At 54.3% G+C, this 16,730-nt stretch overlaps 1 protein-coding gene across 1 annotated transcript; it reads left to right on the forward strand.

Moving 5' to 3' along the window:
* The first annotated feature begins 1,268 nt into the window (after window positions 1–1,268).
* On the forward strand, window positions 1,269–8,322 carry TAGLN2 (transgelin 2). The gene is made up of 5 exons (XM_016215602.2): window positions 1,269–1,287; window positions 6,150–6,357; window positions 6,786–6,960; window positions 7,269–7,371; window positions 7,570–8,322. The coding sequence occupies exons 2-5, from the start codon at window positions 6,178–6,180 to the stop codon at window positions 7,709–7,711; spliced, it is 600 nt and encodes a 199-aa protein (XP_016071088.1). The 5' UTR covers window positions 1,269–1,287; window positions 6,150–6,177; the 3' UTR covers window positions 7,712–8,322.
* The last annotated feature ends 8,408 nt before the right edge of the window (window positions 8,323–16,730 follow it).

Raw genomic sequence — 16,730 nt, forward strand, 5'->3', positions numbered from 1 at the left:
GAAATAGAAATAGTTGCGGTATGATGTAACAAGTTCTGTGATAAAGCAATGTGCTGGTTACTGTGGTAGCACAAAGGAAGGAATACGCACAGCAAATGCTTACAGGATGTGCTGAAACACATGCTCCATGTGGGGATCCTCAAGAGTTTTCAGAGAGGGAACAAAGATAGCTAGCAGCTGAGCACTCCGGATGTGCTATTAGAGATCCTTAAATGTATCAGTTAATTCTCTACAACTGAGGTGGGCAGTACTGTCAGACTAGGGAACTGAGGGTGCCAGTGCTTTACGAATCTGCCCAAAGTCAACAGGGAGTGAAGGGTAGAGCAGGTGAGAATTAGTCAAGGGAGGAAAAGCACCCCAGGCAGAGGAACAGCCTGTGTGAAGGCACAGGAGTAAAAATGTTGGCCTTCCAGGGAATGACCGGAATGTAGGGCTGGGTAGGACTGGGGAAGAGAGAATGGAAAGAAAGGTAGGAGGACACTGGCTGATGTCCTTGAAAACCAGGCAAAGCAGGCTCCTACCATACGTGAAGAGCTCACTGACAGATAAAAGTGGGTTCTCCACCCCAGGGGGACTTCTCAGCTGAAGCCTGAAAGGGGGAGCACTACTTTAGCCCCCAAACTACTCTCCACTCTCAGAAGAACTGACAGCCGCCTGGGGGGGGGGGGCTCCTCTTTTCAGCCCTACAGGATTGAGGAGGAGAGGGAGGGGAAAGCAGTCAGGTCTGAACCCTGGGTCCCAGCACTGATTGATCACACTTCTTGGGCACCAGGCAAGGAATGACCTCACTGAGTTTTCCTGCCTAGGCTTGAAGGAGGTGCGGGTGCTGTCCTGGCCTGCAAGCCCCAATCCTTTCACACCCTAGTTAGTTGAGGGGTGGGGGTGTCCTGTGCCTCCGTTTACCTAACAGCCCTTTTTAAACCAAGAGGATTCTTCCCACATAAACTCGCCCACAGTCTTGAGCTAACTAGGCAGGAAATTTCCCACTGGGGCACAAGTCCACTGGCTCTAGGGTTGGGGGGTAGGGGTGGTCCTGGGTGCAGACCACTGCCGCTGCCCTTGGAGGCCCGGACTCCCCAGACCCTTTAACCCAGGTCTCATCCACAGCCCCTCTCTTCTAACCACGGTCCAAAACTCGCGCTACGGCCTCTTTAAGCCCTCCCAGCCCTCGCCCCGCCCCCGGTCCGCCCCGTCCCAGGCGGGAGCCGCTGAAAACCCCCAGCCCTACCCTAGCGCTCCACTCGCCCTGCATCCCCGCCTGCGTGTGCGCGCTCAGCCCGCCCGACGGTGAGCAGGTTTGGGGGGAGGTGGGGGTGGGGGTGTCTCTAGAAAGCGAGAAGCCCTGCTGGCGAACAGCCCCACTGAGGGTAGGGACCAAAGGCTGGGAGGCGAGGGCCGATGACCGCCTGGCCCCGCGCTGTCAGGTTCTGCCCCCAGCCCCGGCCGGCATTGCTGGGCGATGAGGTCAGGCGCTGTTGCGGGTGCACCGACGGGGATCCTGCCGGGAGCAGGGACTCGGGGGCTGCACCCCACGCGCGGCTCCAGCCAGGGCCCCCTCGGGTGAGAAGGAGGGCGCCCGGGATCGGTGAGTTGGCCCCGAGACGGCGCGTCCCCCGGGTCCCCCGCCAGCTCTGCGCGACCCCGCGCTTCCTGGTTCCCGGAGCACGTGCGGGCGCCTGGGCTCTGCGCGCCCCGAGGCCTCCTTTCTCCTACTAATTCTGCCAACTCGTTTCCTGGGGACTCGGGGTCATGGGCTTGCTCTCGGGTCCCACGGTGGCCTCTCTTTCCAGGGTTCAGGCGGGAATTGAAGCCCCAGGCTACTCCAGGAGAGTCCCCCTAGCGCAGGCGTCTGGGGGCTGCAGCCCTGGCCGCGCCCGCCCGCCCCGGGTGCCCTGCCAGTGTGTGTGCGGGGGGGGGGGGGTGCTTTCCAGGCTCTCCCGCTCCTACGTGAGCCGAGGCCCGCACCCCATGCCTCCCGCTGCTGAGAAAGCCGGTGGCGGCTGCGGGCAGGCCGGCGGGCTGCCCAGACCACTGCGTCACCCCAGCGGCGGGCGGCGTGACTCACCCCGCCGACTTCACTGCCCTGGGTGTGGCCAGGAGGGGGCTGGACCTGCGGGGCCGGAAGTTGCCCGCGGCCTTCCCGCGCTGCCGGCCCCCTGGAGCCCGCACCGGGGAAGTTCTGGGGGAACTTGGTATCAGGGAGCAGGAGGCAGCGGGTGGAGGTGAGGGTGAGCTGCTGCAGGTCCCCTGCAGGACACTCGGGTGGGCTCTCCCTGGTTAGCTCTCTGCCTCCAGGGCACCAGACGGAGGGACATCTCCCCGGCTCAACCCCCTCCCAGGTTCTCCTAGGGCACGGGCATGACCTAAATCTGCAGAGGAGCCTAAGGTAGGGTGGGGCCCGCAGGGCCTTACCATTCCAGAACCAACAGGTAGTCTTTGCCTGACTGCAACCCCCTCTCCCATTCCCAGTGCCTATTCTACCCCCCCCCCCCATTGGTCTCTAATCCTGTCTTCACCCCATCCCTTCTCCCAACAGGATTTCCAGGTGTGGGGCTTTAGCTCAGAATACACCCTCTGTTCCCAGGGCACTTCTTCTCCAGAACCATTTCCTTGAGGATACTTCTGCCTCCACACTCAGAGCTTCCCATCTCCTCCAGTGTGCCCTGTCCCCCCCAGCTGCGCCCTTGCAGAGCGCCTCGCACCTGGCGGTTCCTGAGACCTGCCGGGGCGGCCCCTTTCCCGAGGACCCACCTCTGCCCGGTGCTTGGAGCCTGCTCAGGGCTCCTCCGTGCTGAGTGCATGTTTCAGTCGGGTGCCCCCACCCTGCCCCCTGTCTGTTTGGTACACAGTAGCCATGACAACCTCCCCTCCTCCCCCCTCCTCCTGCAGGCCTTGTGGCTTCCTGTTTGTGGAGCTTGTTTTCTCTCCTGCTCACTGACTCTTGGCGAGAGGACTGCCCCAATCGTAGGTTTGCTTCTGCTTGTTCCATGTGGCACTTTGCTCTGGGGACAGGTACTCCCATTTAGCCCTTTTAGAACAGTCTTTATCCCAGTTCTGAGCTGGGAAGTTTCCCCGTGTTACATGCACAATGAATGGAGAGTCCCTTTGTCTTTCCATTTAAACCTCCAGCCGGGAACCTTCAAATCCTCCCACCCCCACCGCGCATCCGCCTTTTCCTTGGCATTGGTCTGGGAGGTGAGGTAAGCTTCCAGCCCGGGGTCTGGGCAGGGCCGAGGGCCCGAGTGCCTTTTGTGGCCTCTGCTCCTTTCCCAACTATTGTACCCTTCTGCGTGGGGGTGCAGGGCTGTTCCCACAGACGTAGGCGGATCTCCAGTTTAGGTTACTCACAGACAACCCACCCCCCAAGTCTTTCAGCTGTTGTCTTCACATTGGATCCTCTGCTCTGGGCATCTCCCACACGGCTTCTCCCCAGCCCAGCAGGCAACTGGCTGTCTTCCCCTCCTTTGAGGGAGGGCAGCAGTAGGTCCTGTGGGTGTCACTAGGGTGGGCCACTCCTGCTCCAGCAGCCACAGCCCATCAGCCCTCGCCTGCTGGTGTGGGGGTGGGGAGGGGAACCAGCTGCCACAGGCTGGGTCCAGCTGGGTCTGCCCCTCCCCAGAGCTCTGCCCTATGACTCTGGCACCTCAGGGCTCTAGGGCAGTGGCCCCACAGTGGAGCCTGGCTCCAGAGTGGGGGAGGGGCCCTCAGAGTCCACCCTGTCTCCAGAAGTGGGTCTGGAGGGCTGTGTCCGTCCTGCCCGTGGGGGACACTGGAAGAGCCAGGCTTCGGGCCTGCTCTCTCCTCCTAATCCTGGCATCTGGGTTAATCATTCTTCTGCCCTTTTTCTCTCTGGGCCACTGTGATCCCTGGGCTTGAGGCTACTTGGGCTCATGGACACACACCTTGAGGCCCAAGTGACCATAGTGAAGCTGCCCCCCGAAGAGGTCTAGACGTTGTGCTGGGAAAGGGTGGCTTCCTGGGAAAAGGCAGTAGCCCCCAGCCCCAGCCCCTTCCTCCTAAGCGGTCAGCCATGCCCCTGTGTGACAGGGTCACAGGTCTTAGACTGAGTGGTGACTGAGCAGTTGGGGCTGGCCTGGGGGAAATCTTGTCTCTTCTCTACAAGCCTCAGTCACTGGTCCTCCTGCCCTCTCCCAGCTCTGTTGTGTGTGTGAGTGTGTGTGTGGCTGGTCGTGTGAGGTCAAGGCCCAGGCCACCATTTATCTGGCCTGGCTTTCAGGCTGGGGGAAGTGAGGTGGGACGGGTTGCTCTTAATGAGGTTTAAAAATAACTGATTTATGGGGAGGACTCTGCCGGAAACGTGCAGCTGGATAAGCTGGAGAGGAAAGGAGCAGCCATGTTAGATGCGGGGAAGGGGGCGACAGGCCTGAGGCAGGATCACGGGCCGAGAGGTGTGAGAGGACCACAGCTGCTGCCCCTGTGGCCTGATGACGTATTGAGGCCATGCCTTAAGGCCCATTGAGGGGGTGGCAGGATTGTTTAACCTGGGGTGTGGGGGAGAGGGAGCCAGAATGACTTCATCCCTTAAATCTGACCTGGCATGGAGCCAGATGTAGGGAGAGGGAGTGGCTCCTTTTTTCTCTTTGAGCACAGGTGCCTGTCCTAGGGGATCCCCTTTTATGAGCAACCAGACAGCTCTATTTCAAGCAACAAGTTGCCCACCCAGGGAGGGGATGGGGTCCTGGCATCGGTAGCATTGCCTACAGGCCCCTGAGTGTGGGATCTGGGCAGTGAGGTGGTGGGTGGGGACACACAGTGAGGTGCTGCCAACTCAGGCCATCGATCTGGAAACCACCCGGTTCTTCCTAACCTCAAACTAAGTCCCTCCCATTGTTCCCTAGAAATACCATCCAGGGCTCCTAGTTCCCTATTCCTGATGTAACAAATTACTACAAACTTAGTAACTTAAAGCAACATGCATTTAATATCTTACAGTTCTAAAGACCCCAACAAAGGTCTCACTGGCTAAAATCAAGGTGTGGGCAGGGCTGCATTCCTCATGGGGGGTTTAGGGGGAATCCATTTCCTTACCTTTTCCACCTTCTAGAGATCACCTGCATTGTTTGGCTCATGGCCCCGCAACATTCCTACTTCTGCTTCCTTCTCACTTTCCCCACTCTGACTCACTTGCTGATGAGGACCCTTGTTGTGAGTATACTGGGCCCACCTGGATGATCCAGGGTACTCTCCCTATCTCAAGATTCTTAATTCAATCACATCTGCAAAATCCCCTTTTTACCATATAAGGCAACATTCACAGGTTGTGGCAGTTAGGACATAGACATCTTTGGGGGGACCATTATTCTGCCTACCACAGCATCCAGAAAGGAAAGTAGAATTTGTTTTTATTGCCTGGTTCCTCATGGGAAGTTCCTTTCCCCTGCTGAAATCTGTGAAGGGTGTACTTAGACCTACCTCTTCCAGGAATCCCTACAAGCTGCTTCTGCCCATACTTAGTAACTGAATTCCTACAATATATGTTCCGACTGAGCAGTTCGGTATTTTGTCCTGCACAACCCTCTTCTATGTGTTCACTTTGTCTTTCTGATGGTACTGTGGGCAACTTTAGGATAAATGACTTCTATCTCTTCTACAATTCCTAGCACAAGTAGTGGGTGCTCAGTTAAAGCACAGTGACTGATTGAGGGTGCATCCAGCCAGTCCTGGCATGGGCTTCCCAAGCCACTCTATATTCTTTCTCCTTTCCCCAAATCCTTCTTCCCAGGACTGAAAAAAAAGCAGGGTTGGAGTTAGAATGACAAACTTACCACCCCAAATGAGGGCCTAACCCCTCAGTCTTGGCCTTAGTTACCCCATATTCTATAAAGTGGGCTTTATATTTCATTTTAGTAATGGAACCATTCAAATGAAATCTAGTGGGAAGCCTTAATAATAAACGGACTGCTTGTCATAGGGGCGGGGGAACCCAGAAGTGACCTGTGTGGCCAGAGTTCTGAGCAGTGTTATTCTAGCCCATGTTCAGGGGTCAAGATGAGAGTTCCCTCATTTGGCAGCTATTCTCACCTCTGGGGCCCACCATGGGGATATGATGTGTATCCTTGCAGGCAGAGCCCCCCTACCCCACAGCCTGCAGAGTACTGACCAAAGACTTGGGTGTGTCTCCTTCCTAGCTCCCCACAGCTACCACCACCTTTCAGAATGGCCAACAGAGGACCTGCCTATGGCCTGAGCCGGGAGGTGCAGCAGAAGATTGAGAAACAGTATGATGCAGACCTGGAGCAGATTCTGATCCAGTGGATTACCACCCAGTGCCGCAAGGATGTGGGCCGGCCCCAGCCTGGGCGTGAGAACTTCCAGAACTGGCTCAAGGATGGCACGGTGAGAGCTGGTCCCCTATGGCTGGATGTGCTGGGAGAGCAGGGCTGGGTCTGGGGTACTGGGGATTGTTTCACCTAAAGAACTGGGAGCTTACCTAACCCAACTTCTTCCTGAGGACTCATGCTTTCTTCCCTCCCCTTGAGAGAAGGGGAGGGTGAATGGGCCTCTCTGCTGTGGGAGGCCCCAAGTGACACACGGATGCCCCAAGGAAGAACTGCTGGGGGTATTCTCTAGTCAGTGATATTAAAATAGTGAGGTTTTCACTCTGGCCTCAGAGGCACGGGCTGGCCTGGAAGAGCCTGAGGCTTACTCCAGGTGTGTTCAGGTAGGAGAGAAACCTCTGTGGTTCTGTGTCTCTGGCGTGGGGGTGGCGCATTCTGATCTTCAGTAGTCATGGCCTCATCTCTGCACACTTCATGCTCACCCAGGTGCTGTGTGAGCTCATTAACGGACTGTACCCTGAGGGGCAGGCCCCAGTGAAGAAGATCCAGGCCTCTACCATGGCCTTCAAGCAGATGGAGCAGATCTCTCAGTTCCTGCAAGCAGCCGAGCGCTACGGCATCAACACCACCGACATCTTCCAGACCGTGGACCTCTGGGAAGGTGGGCCTGGGCCTCAGTGCTGTCCTCCAGAAGACCAGAGACTGGGCTGGGCCACTGTGACCAGGGAGAAGGGCCAGGTTTCTGGCACTCTGAGGACAGAGCGGGGTGTATGCGACATAGGCATGTGTGCGCTCGCGTGTGCTTGTGTTTTACGGAGTTGACCGTGCCGGGGGCTGGTATGGAAAAGGGTATGGGGATAAAGAGGAAAAGAATTTGGATCTGGGCCTGCTGACTTAGTGATAGAGGTGGAACCCTGGCCTCCAGGACCCCAGCTCTGCTGAGGCCAACACCCCCCTTCTCCTTCCCAGGAAAAAACATGGCCTGTGTGCAGCGGACGCTGATGAACCTGGGTGGACTGGCAGTGGCCCGGGATGATGGGCTTTTCTCTGGGGATCCCAACTGGTTTCCTAAGTGAGTATTGCTGGGGCTGTCCAGGTCCTGTCCCTAGAAAACAACTGATCCCCTGACACGGGACTGTCCCATTTGAGAGAGGAAGAGGTGGCTTCAGAGAGCTCAAGGACAGAGCTGGCAAAGCCTGTGTTCTGTCCAGGGAAAACATTACTGGGGCAGCCTCAGCCTCCTCCTAACCAACACTCCCTCTCCACTTAGGAAGTCCAAGGAGAACCCTCGGAACTTCTCAGACAACCAGCTGCAAGAGGGCAAGAACGTGATTGGGTTACAGATGGGCACCAACCGCGGGGCGTCCCAGGCAGGCATGACCGGCTACGGGATGCCGCGCCAGATCCTCTGATCCACCCCAGCCCTGCTCCTGCCCTTCCTTGGATGGTTAATATATATATATATATATATATTTTAGCAGTGACATTCCCCAAGAGCCCCCTAGAGTTCTCACACTTTCCTCTGCCAGGGTGAGGGCCTGGCCTGGTGTGTCTCCTCTGGGGGTGCCCAATGGCAGCCTCTCCCCCTGTGCTTACTAATACATTCCCTTCTCCAAATCCACAAAAACTGGACCAACTGGCCTCTTTTTCCCTGGGACCAAAATTTAGGGCCTTTTCCTCCTCCAGACCTCCTCTCCCCTGATCTCTGTGCCTTCAACCCATTCCATGGCTGGGGGTCAGCGACGCTGCCTTCGGGCCTTCCACAAATATGCCTCCCCCACAGCTGTGGCTGCAGGGAATTTATAGGGAGGGGTCTGTGGCAGCTGCCACCCCTGCCACAGCTGGACTGGGCTCACCACACATAGGCAGCCTGCCCTGGCAGAGGCCCTCTTGGCTTCTCATTTTCCATTCCCCTCGCTGTGGCTAAGGGGTGGGATGAGGGGAGGGAGGGCTGCCCATTATGGGCTGGGGCTTGAAGAATCTGAGTTTGCTGATTTAAATAAAGAATCTCCCTTTTTTTGGATGGACTCTGGCTGTGTCTGGGGCCACTGAGCCCACTGTTGGAGAGGGAATATGGAGGGAGTGCAGTGACTGAAGAATATGGGGCGGGGGCGTTTTGAGATGAAAGGTTGCAATCCTCACCCCCATCTTTGATTTCCTTCATCTTTCTCCTTTGGTTTAGGTGAGGGTAGGTTGGGGTTGAGAAGGGACAGGCCCTCTCAACTCCTCTTGGGCTAGGAGCCATAATGCAAGATATGTGGGCAATGTCCACAGGGAGTGGGGCCTTCACTCACCCAAGGAATTGGGCAGTTCTGCCAGGTGCTCCTAGCTGGGCTTCTTCCACCCTCCAGAACTGCGTCTCAGTCACTGCAGGGGAGTGGGGCTGGCTGTTGGTACAGCCCTGGGTACTGGCAAGTCTCAGTGGGGAGGCCCCTCATACAGGCTTGGGGCAAGATGGCCAGACTAGCTTGGAGCCCCAGGCAGGGGTTTCCATGGTGAAGAACTGGCAAGCTCGGGAATGAGCAGGGAGTGGGTTGTGGTGGCTGGAAGGAGGAAGGCTTGTTGATTGATCCCATGAATGTGTGAGCTGCTTGCTGGGGAGAGACTAGCAGCAAACTTCCCTTCTAGCCTTGGACCAAGATAATCAGGTTTTGGAGTCAGGTGGTTCCAAGCTCCTAGCCCTCACCCAGGCATGAATGTTCTACCCTTAGTTTCTAACCTCTGGTTTCTCACCTTTACTCCATGGCCCTTCCGTCAGACCCTGTGTCAGAGGAGAACTTGAGAGACCCTGGGTCAGCTTCCCATATCAGGTCCCACTCCAGTCAGCCAGCCCAGGGGCCTGGCCTCCATTGTCTCACCCCCGCTTTCTACTTCCAGGCATCTGTTTCCTTAGGGAGGCGAAAGCCTCGACATTGTGCCTGTGACGGATTATGCAGATTTGATAACCAGTGAGCTTGTATTCTTTCTCCCACCATTCCCCTGCCCCACTGTGGCTCCCTTTGCCAAGAAGCACCTACTGTGTGGCAAGCCCCTGCTAGGGCTGTACAGGAGAGGTCAGCCCAGTGTCTCAGCCTGATGGGACACCACATCAGCAAGAGATGGTATTGGCTTGCTGGCTGCAGTCCTTGGGCTATGGCAAAGATAAGGTAGGCTGCTGCCGATGTGCAGATTCCCAGGGGATTAACCATCCTTCCACCCCCTTTATCTCCCAATCTGGAAGGTTTTGTGGAATGCCACTGAAGGACAGTGATGTCATTACAGAGAAAACATTGAATTTGCTGGTATTTATACTGAAAACAAACCATTTGCACCTTCCCTAATTTAACTATAGCTGTAAATTACTGGCCACCTGCCTCGGGAGTTCATGAGACAGCATGCTAAAGAGCCCGTGAGCCCAGCCAGGCGTGGCTCAGCAGTTGGCATCAACCTAGGATCCAGGAGATCGGGGCTCGATTCCGGTCAGGGCACATGCCCGGGTTGCGGGCTCAATCCCCAGTAGGGGGTGTGCAGGAGGCAGCAGATCAGTGGCTTGCTCTCATCATTGATGTCTCTCCCTCTCTCTGAAATCAATAAAGATATATATATATATTTTTAAAAGAGCCTATGAGGTAGATATTACTGTATTCCTCCATTTTGTTTCCAGATGAGCACACTGGGTCTTGGGGCAAGAAATTTGCCCAAGGACACTTAAAGAGTAAGTGGAGGGACAGGGATTTGAGCCCAGGTCAACCTGGCTAGGAGTCTGGCTAAATCTGTGCTGTTCCAGGCTCAGCAAGAAGAGGGGCTGCAGGGGGATGACGGTGAAAAAAGGTGTTGAATAAATGAATGAGTATCACACTGCTCCCATGTGGCTGAGTCCCCTGGGCTGGCGACCCCTGGCCCTACCAGCCCAGGATCTCAGCAACCCTCCCATCACTGGCCCTGCCTGTCAGTTTCCAATGCTTCCCCAGTGTTTGTTTCCAAAAGGAAAAACCCTGAGAAGGCAGTGCCCCCTGCAGCCGGAGGAGTGGAGGCTGGGGAGGGGATGGAGAGTGGGGTGTTGCTCTGGGCAGATGGAAGGTGCATCGAGGACTTGGGGGGAAACGGGAGGGGGGCAGGAGGAAGAGAGAGGAGCCAACTCTGGTTCATTTACTCCTTGCCTTCAGCCTTGAAGTAGAAATCGCTGGAGGTGGAGAGGAAGGAGGCTCGGCTCTTCGTGGCCAATGGGAAAGAGAGTTGGAGGGGAGGCCGAGGGCCGGCTTTGGGCTCCGCCTTGCTTGGCTGGCTGCAGGCCTGTGCGGTTTATCCCTGTGCACGTGAGTGTGTCCAGGTGTGTGAGAATTCATAGGACTAGGCTCAGGTGGGGGGCATGAGTCTGTATGGAGGCTGCCTGTGAGCATGTGTTTACCGAGGCTTGGGGACTATGGGTTCAGAGAGGTATGAGTACTGTGTGGTGGGTGTAAGAATCTGGTGGCACATGGCTCCCTGGAGAACAGTATGTCCCATTCCTACCTCTACAGCCCAGAGAGGCCTTTGAGAGCTTGGCAAACAGCCCAAGGAGCAGTGGAACAGGGAAAGGGCCGGACCATAGGGCCCCAGGGAGGGAACAATAAAGTGCCCCAGATCATATTTGTTGAAGAGAGGGCTAAAGGATAAATTAGTAATTGTCTCCTCACAAAGAAATACGGTTTAGTCCCAATGGCTATGGCGGTAGATGAAAAGAAAATGCACTGAAGTTGTATCTAGAGAAATTTAGGTTAGATGGAAAAATTATCCTGACTCTGAAGGCTACTAGCCTCCAGAATCTCTGAAGGGTCAGGAGGAAGGTCTTCAACAATAGGACAAATCCCATCTTCTAAAGGTGGGAAATGGAAAATTCTGCCTGGGAAAGCTCATATACACCCATTTCTTAATTCATGTATTCGTCCATTCAAGAGTTGTTGGGGTTTTACTCTGTCAGGCCTGGGAGATATGAAGATTAATATATGATCCCTTTGCTCAAATAGTGCACAGTCCTGCAGGGATGAAACACAGCAGCTATGGTTACTGAGAAAGATAGTGATATGCATCTCTGGAGGAATGCAAATAGGGCTCTTCCCAAAGGATCAGCCACCAACCTCCCTGTCCTGGGTCGTTTCCAGAGTGGAGGCTGGTGGTGATGTCATGGCAAGTTGAGGCTGCCTATCTCAGGGATCCTCTCCCCTGCTCTGCCCAGGGCAGTGAGGCTGCAGGTTAGGGGAACTCCTCCAGAAAAAGGAGCAGTCACTGGCTCTATGGTCAGAGATGAAGTTTCAGGAGGGGTTGAGAGGATATTCCTTTCCTGCCTGCTGTGGGGGAGGGCAGAGGCCTGAGTCAGGGTGGGGACCAGGGATTGGACAGGGACAGATCAACATCACTGGGGAGGGGAAATGGGAGGGTCGGACAAACATCCCCAGGGTTGTCATACCATTTCACCCACTGTTGGCAGGACCAGAATTTTGAATTGTGTTTCCATGGGAAAGATGTGGCCAAGTATGGGAATGAACCATGCTGCTGATGGTATTTATTACCACTTTTCTGCTAGTCAGTGTGCTAGAGCTTAACCTATAGTTTTTCTTTCATTATTTCAAAAAATATTTCTTGAGCACCCATTCAGGGCAAAGCATCTTCTGGGTGTTGGGGGATATAGCAGCAAACAAGACAGATAGAGCCCGGCCGGTGTGGCTCAGCAGTTGAGAATCATCCTACGTATGATTCAGGAGATCATGGTTTGATTCCCCCATCAGGGCACATGCCCAGGTTGTGGGCTCAATCCCCAGTAAGGGGCGTGCAGGAGGCAGCTGATCAATGACTCCCATCGTTGATGTTTCTCTTTCCCTCTCCTTCTCTCTGAAATCAATAAAGACATATTTAAAAAAAAAAAAAAAAATATATATATATATATATATATATATATATAGTCTCTGCCCTCCTGGGAGGAGCTAGAAAAGCAAAGAGCCAGTTGTGATATAATGTGATGTGGTGTGATGAGAGTCTGGGTACTGAGAACTCACAGGAAGGGGCTTAACACGAGGGATGTTGGTGAAAATTTCTGGAAGATGATGTCTGAACTGAGGATTTAAGGACATTTGGAAGCATGAAGAAGAGGCCAGTGGTTGTGAGGAGCGTTCCAGGCAGATGTGCGGTATGTGCACGGGCTGGAAGTGGGACTGTACAGCACTGGACTGTAGAATGTATGTGTCTACAGGTGTGCGGGGTGAGGTGCTGAGAAATGCCATTGAAAAGGGGAGACAGGGCCAGATCATCCAAGGAGCTTCAAAGTCAAATGAATAATTTTGGACATTTCATTACAGGCACAGGGAGCCACTGGAGGATTTTATGCAGGGGAATGACGAGATGAGAGTTGTGCTCTCTTTAGAAAATTTCCTTAGACTGAGGAGTAGAGAACAGTCTAGGGTTGGGGAAGATACTGAGGCACACAGGCTTGAGGAGGAGTCCAGGCTGAAGTGAGAGTGGCCTGGGTTAAGGGGAGGGCCAGCAGGGATGGATTTCAAAATTGTTTAGTGCTCTCGGTTGATTGTGGAGCATTAAGATGGGAGAGAGGTCCAGAAAGACAGGCTACTGGCTTCAGCGACTAAGCAAATTGTGTTGTCTGTTGCTGGGATGGGAAATCCAGGAGAAGGGGCTTGAGTTCACCACAAATTTCAGAGGGGCTAACGTGGGGCAAGAGTAGGTTTATAGTTGTTGGTATGGAAAATAATACAATAATTAATAAATAATAATACAAGAATAAACTCTGTTTTCAGTACTCATAACTGCACACCTACTTTCACCCAACCGTATTATTCTCTCCCATTTTACAGATGAGGAAACTGAGGCTAAGTGAGCAAAAGTAACTGTAGAACCCAGCTAGTGGCCTGACATGGGATTTAAACCTATGACAAAATAAGCCCAAGCTAATTTGCTCTTCCTATCATAGGGCTCCCCTGTGAGGTGGCTGACCCTGGGGAAGGGTTTGGTCTGCAGCCAACATGAACTGCAATTTTTCTGTGGGTGGAGGCCAGGGCCACAGTGAGGAAGGGAGAGGTCAGGCCTGGAAGAGGTGCAGGAAGTTCAGTTTTGCAGGAGCCGCCCCTTTAAGCCCAATGAAGATCTGGCAGCTTCAGAAAGGAACTAATGGAGAGAGCCCGAGGCCCAGCCCCTGGATCCCGCAATTTAGGGTTTCTGTCCTCAAGGCTCCCTGACCTTTTGGAGCCCCCTGACAACCCAACTTTTACCTCCAGCAATAAAAGCCACCAGGACAGTATCTGAGAGTTTTACTTTCAGGGCACTTCCATAGGTAATAATTCCAGGGAGACTCATCCCCTCTTGGGGAGGATTTTGTACTTTTATACTCTTTGGAGAGAAGGGAGAAACTGAAACCTAGAGACTGGTATGCCAGGACCCAGGGTTCTTGAGAGAAGAAAGCATACCATGTGTGTCTTCATATGGCTCAGGGTTTCAGAATAGTTCCTGGCCCAGAAGGAGCTCCATCGGTCTGTGGTTTTAAACTGGTTCTGCATTTACTAGAATCCAGGTGCCTGGACTCCTGGTTACTCACTGGAAGTTGAAAGGACCCAAAGTCAAGCACCCCTGGGGCTGGGGCTGGCTGTAGACTCTGTGGGCACAGGTGTTTGGGATGCCCCAGGCTCTATCCTGTATCTTCCCCCAACCTGCCACAGGGAGTCCCAACTTTGTGAAAAGTGTTCTGCTCTCTAAGTGGTGGCCTCAGACTGCACGGAGTCACCTGGGCGCTGGTTAGAAATGCAGATTAAGTTAGTTCTAGGCTGAGAATCTCCCGTGGAGGCCTGGGGGTGGTGCCTTAAATTTGCATTTTAACCCCCCCCCCCTCCGGAATTCTTAGGCACTCCCTGTCTTAGGAGCCTGGAGAGAAGTTTCTCTAACAGGAAAACTGAAGGCCCTGGCCTGAGGCCTCGAATGGGAGTTGTCCCTCCCCCTCCCCTGCACTGTTTGGCGACTGTGGCTGGGTTGCCAGGGGAACCAGGCTGTGTAACTTCCTGCTTGGGCGGTTTTCCCCTCCTTGGCCTTATCTCAGTATCTGACACCCAGTCCTGCGCCCATGCTGGTCTCACATGTAGGCGGGAAATCTGGTGCCAAGGACCTGGGGTGGGCTGGAGGGTGGAGATGACATTTTGAAGGGGGTCGGGGGAGGCTACAGATTCCTCAGTGTCTTTTTTCTTGGCCTGGGTGATACCTGCCCAGTGGGAAAGTGGCCAGGTTGGGGGAGGGGGGGGAGGAGTGGAAGGGTGGGGGTGTACATGACCAACAATGGGGCTCCCTCCCTCACTTCTCTGGAGATTCAGCTCCTCTTTCATTGGGTGGCACCACCCTCAGGAAGAGATATAGCCCTTCTGGCCTGTGCCCTCTCCTCTTTCCCTCCCTCCTCACTCTGGATCCCGGGGCCAGTCACAGGTACCCCCCCAGCTGTCCCCAGTTCTGCTCCCACCCTAACCATATCCCTTCCCCAGCTTCACCGCCCCCCTGCTCTGTCCCTGGTGCCCACAGTCTTTCTCCTTGGTCCTGAATTTCTTCCTGTTCTCGAACTCTCTCCCTGGTTCTGCCCTGTGCCTGGTCCCTTGGGCTATAGCTGGGAGGCCCTACAGTTTTTAAGAATGAGAGAGAGTTTTGAAGAAAGAAGGAAGGCAGCACATACTTTGAGTAAAATAATTTATGCATTTAAATATTTATTTATGTTTTAAGCCTTCCGTTGTTTTAGAAAGACTTGAAGCTAGTGTTTGAGAGTTCAAGTGTTCCAGGAAGAAGGGAGCAGAAAAATAACCTTTCAGGCGCCCTTGCAACTGAGGATTTGCAGTCTGAGTCCTGTTGTGTTTATACTACACTGAGGACAAAGACATTTCCCCACACCCACCTACCCCCAATATCCTCTGCTCCAGAGGAAGGAAAAGGGAAGAAAACCACCAGGCACTGTGTAAATTGATTTTTGAGCCTGGTCTTCTCTTCACAGAGCCTCTCCTTTGGGCTATTACCCCACCTCCCAGATAAGGAAACAGGGCCCACATCAGTGGGAAGGTTGCTCAAGGTCTCTGCTATAAGTGGCTGAGCCAGGGTTCAAACCCTGCTAGTCTGGCTCCCAAATCAGTCTCTGCTTTCCTTCCTTACTGTGCCGCCCTAGGCAGCGCCACTCATGGGGGAGCTCCTAGGCTGTCCTAGATAGAATTATTGGTTATTAACAGCTTAGAAGAAATGGTGCTTTCCTGAGAACTGAGTGGGCATCCCAGAATTCCCTTCACGGGCAGTTGGTAACCCCTAAAATAGGAGCAGAAGCTGCACAGGGCAAAGGAGGCAGGTCCAGAGGAAGGTGGGGCTCCTGTTCTGAAGAATTCCCAGGATGTGTGTAGCACGGAGTTCAGAAAAAACATGAGCAAAATAGACCATCAGGAACAAAGACCCACATACATTTAACACAAACTCTTCCACAGCAAGTGGCAGCCCCATCTCTTCTGCTCGTTCTATACACGTGGCCCTCCTACTGTCACCCCACACTCACCCTTAGCATCTCTGATCCCTGTGTTCAGAAGGGCAGGTTCCTAAATGCATTTAAAGGAGAGAGGGAGGGAGGGAGGGAGAGAGGAGAGTCAGGAATCAGTCTTTCTTCTCACTGCTCTTACAGGCTCAAGTGAGAGAGTCCAGACTTTTCATTTTAACCAAATGGCTCCTCTGGGTCTTATCTCCTGGGCTCCTCCCATTTAAATGTGCTTATCCATCACGGAGTGAAAATTCCTATCCCTCCCGCCTCCGCCAGCGTGTGGAGCCCTCAGGAGGCCAGCGGAGTGGGGTAGGGCCTGCCTGACCGGCCCCAGGACGGCTCCAAGGCCCAGTGGGGTGAGGAGGAGCCGTGGGACCCAGCCCAGCCCAGGGCTGCTGGGCTCTGCTTCCAGCTGCTCTCCTGGCTCTGAGCTCCTGGCCCCTGGCCCCTGGCCCCTGGCCGCTGGCCAGCAACCAGGGTTCCAGAGACTTCTCTGGGAGTGGCAACTGGTAGGGAGGGTCATGCAGCTAGGGGAGGGGTTAGGATTGGGCTGAGAATGTGCCTGTGTGTTATTCCTCGGGCGCCTTCAGCTTCTTAAACCTTCCCCATGTTCTCACCTGTGGGGCAGTGAAACAGAGCCGACGAGAGGGAAATGAGAGCTTGGGGATGGCATAGAAGGAAGACCCCAAAGATGCCAGCGAGTAGCAATGAGAGGAAGGAAAGGAAGGGCTCAGGGGAGAACGTGGAAGAGGGTGCCGAGGGGAGGGGTGGGCACCCCCCATATCCGCTGGATATGGCTGCAGTTTTGAGCCAAGATTTGCTGAGAAGGGAAAGGCTGCCTTTTTACTTATTTATCCAATTTTGGAAGCCCCAGTTGAGGAAAACAATACAAAATTATTGATACAACATTGATTACAGGAGTAAAC

The sequence above is a fragment of the Miniopterus natalensis genome, chromosome 19, assembly GCF_054644295.1.
Source record: "Miniopterus natalensis isolate mMinNat1 chromosome 19, mMinNat1.hap1, whole genome shotgun sequence".
NCBI lineage: Eukaryota > Metazoa > Chordata > Mammalia > Chiroptera > Miniopteridae > Miniopterus > Miniopterus natalensis.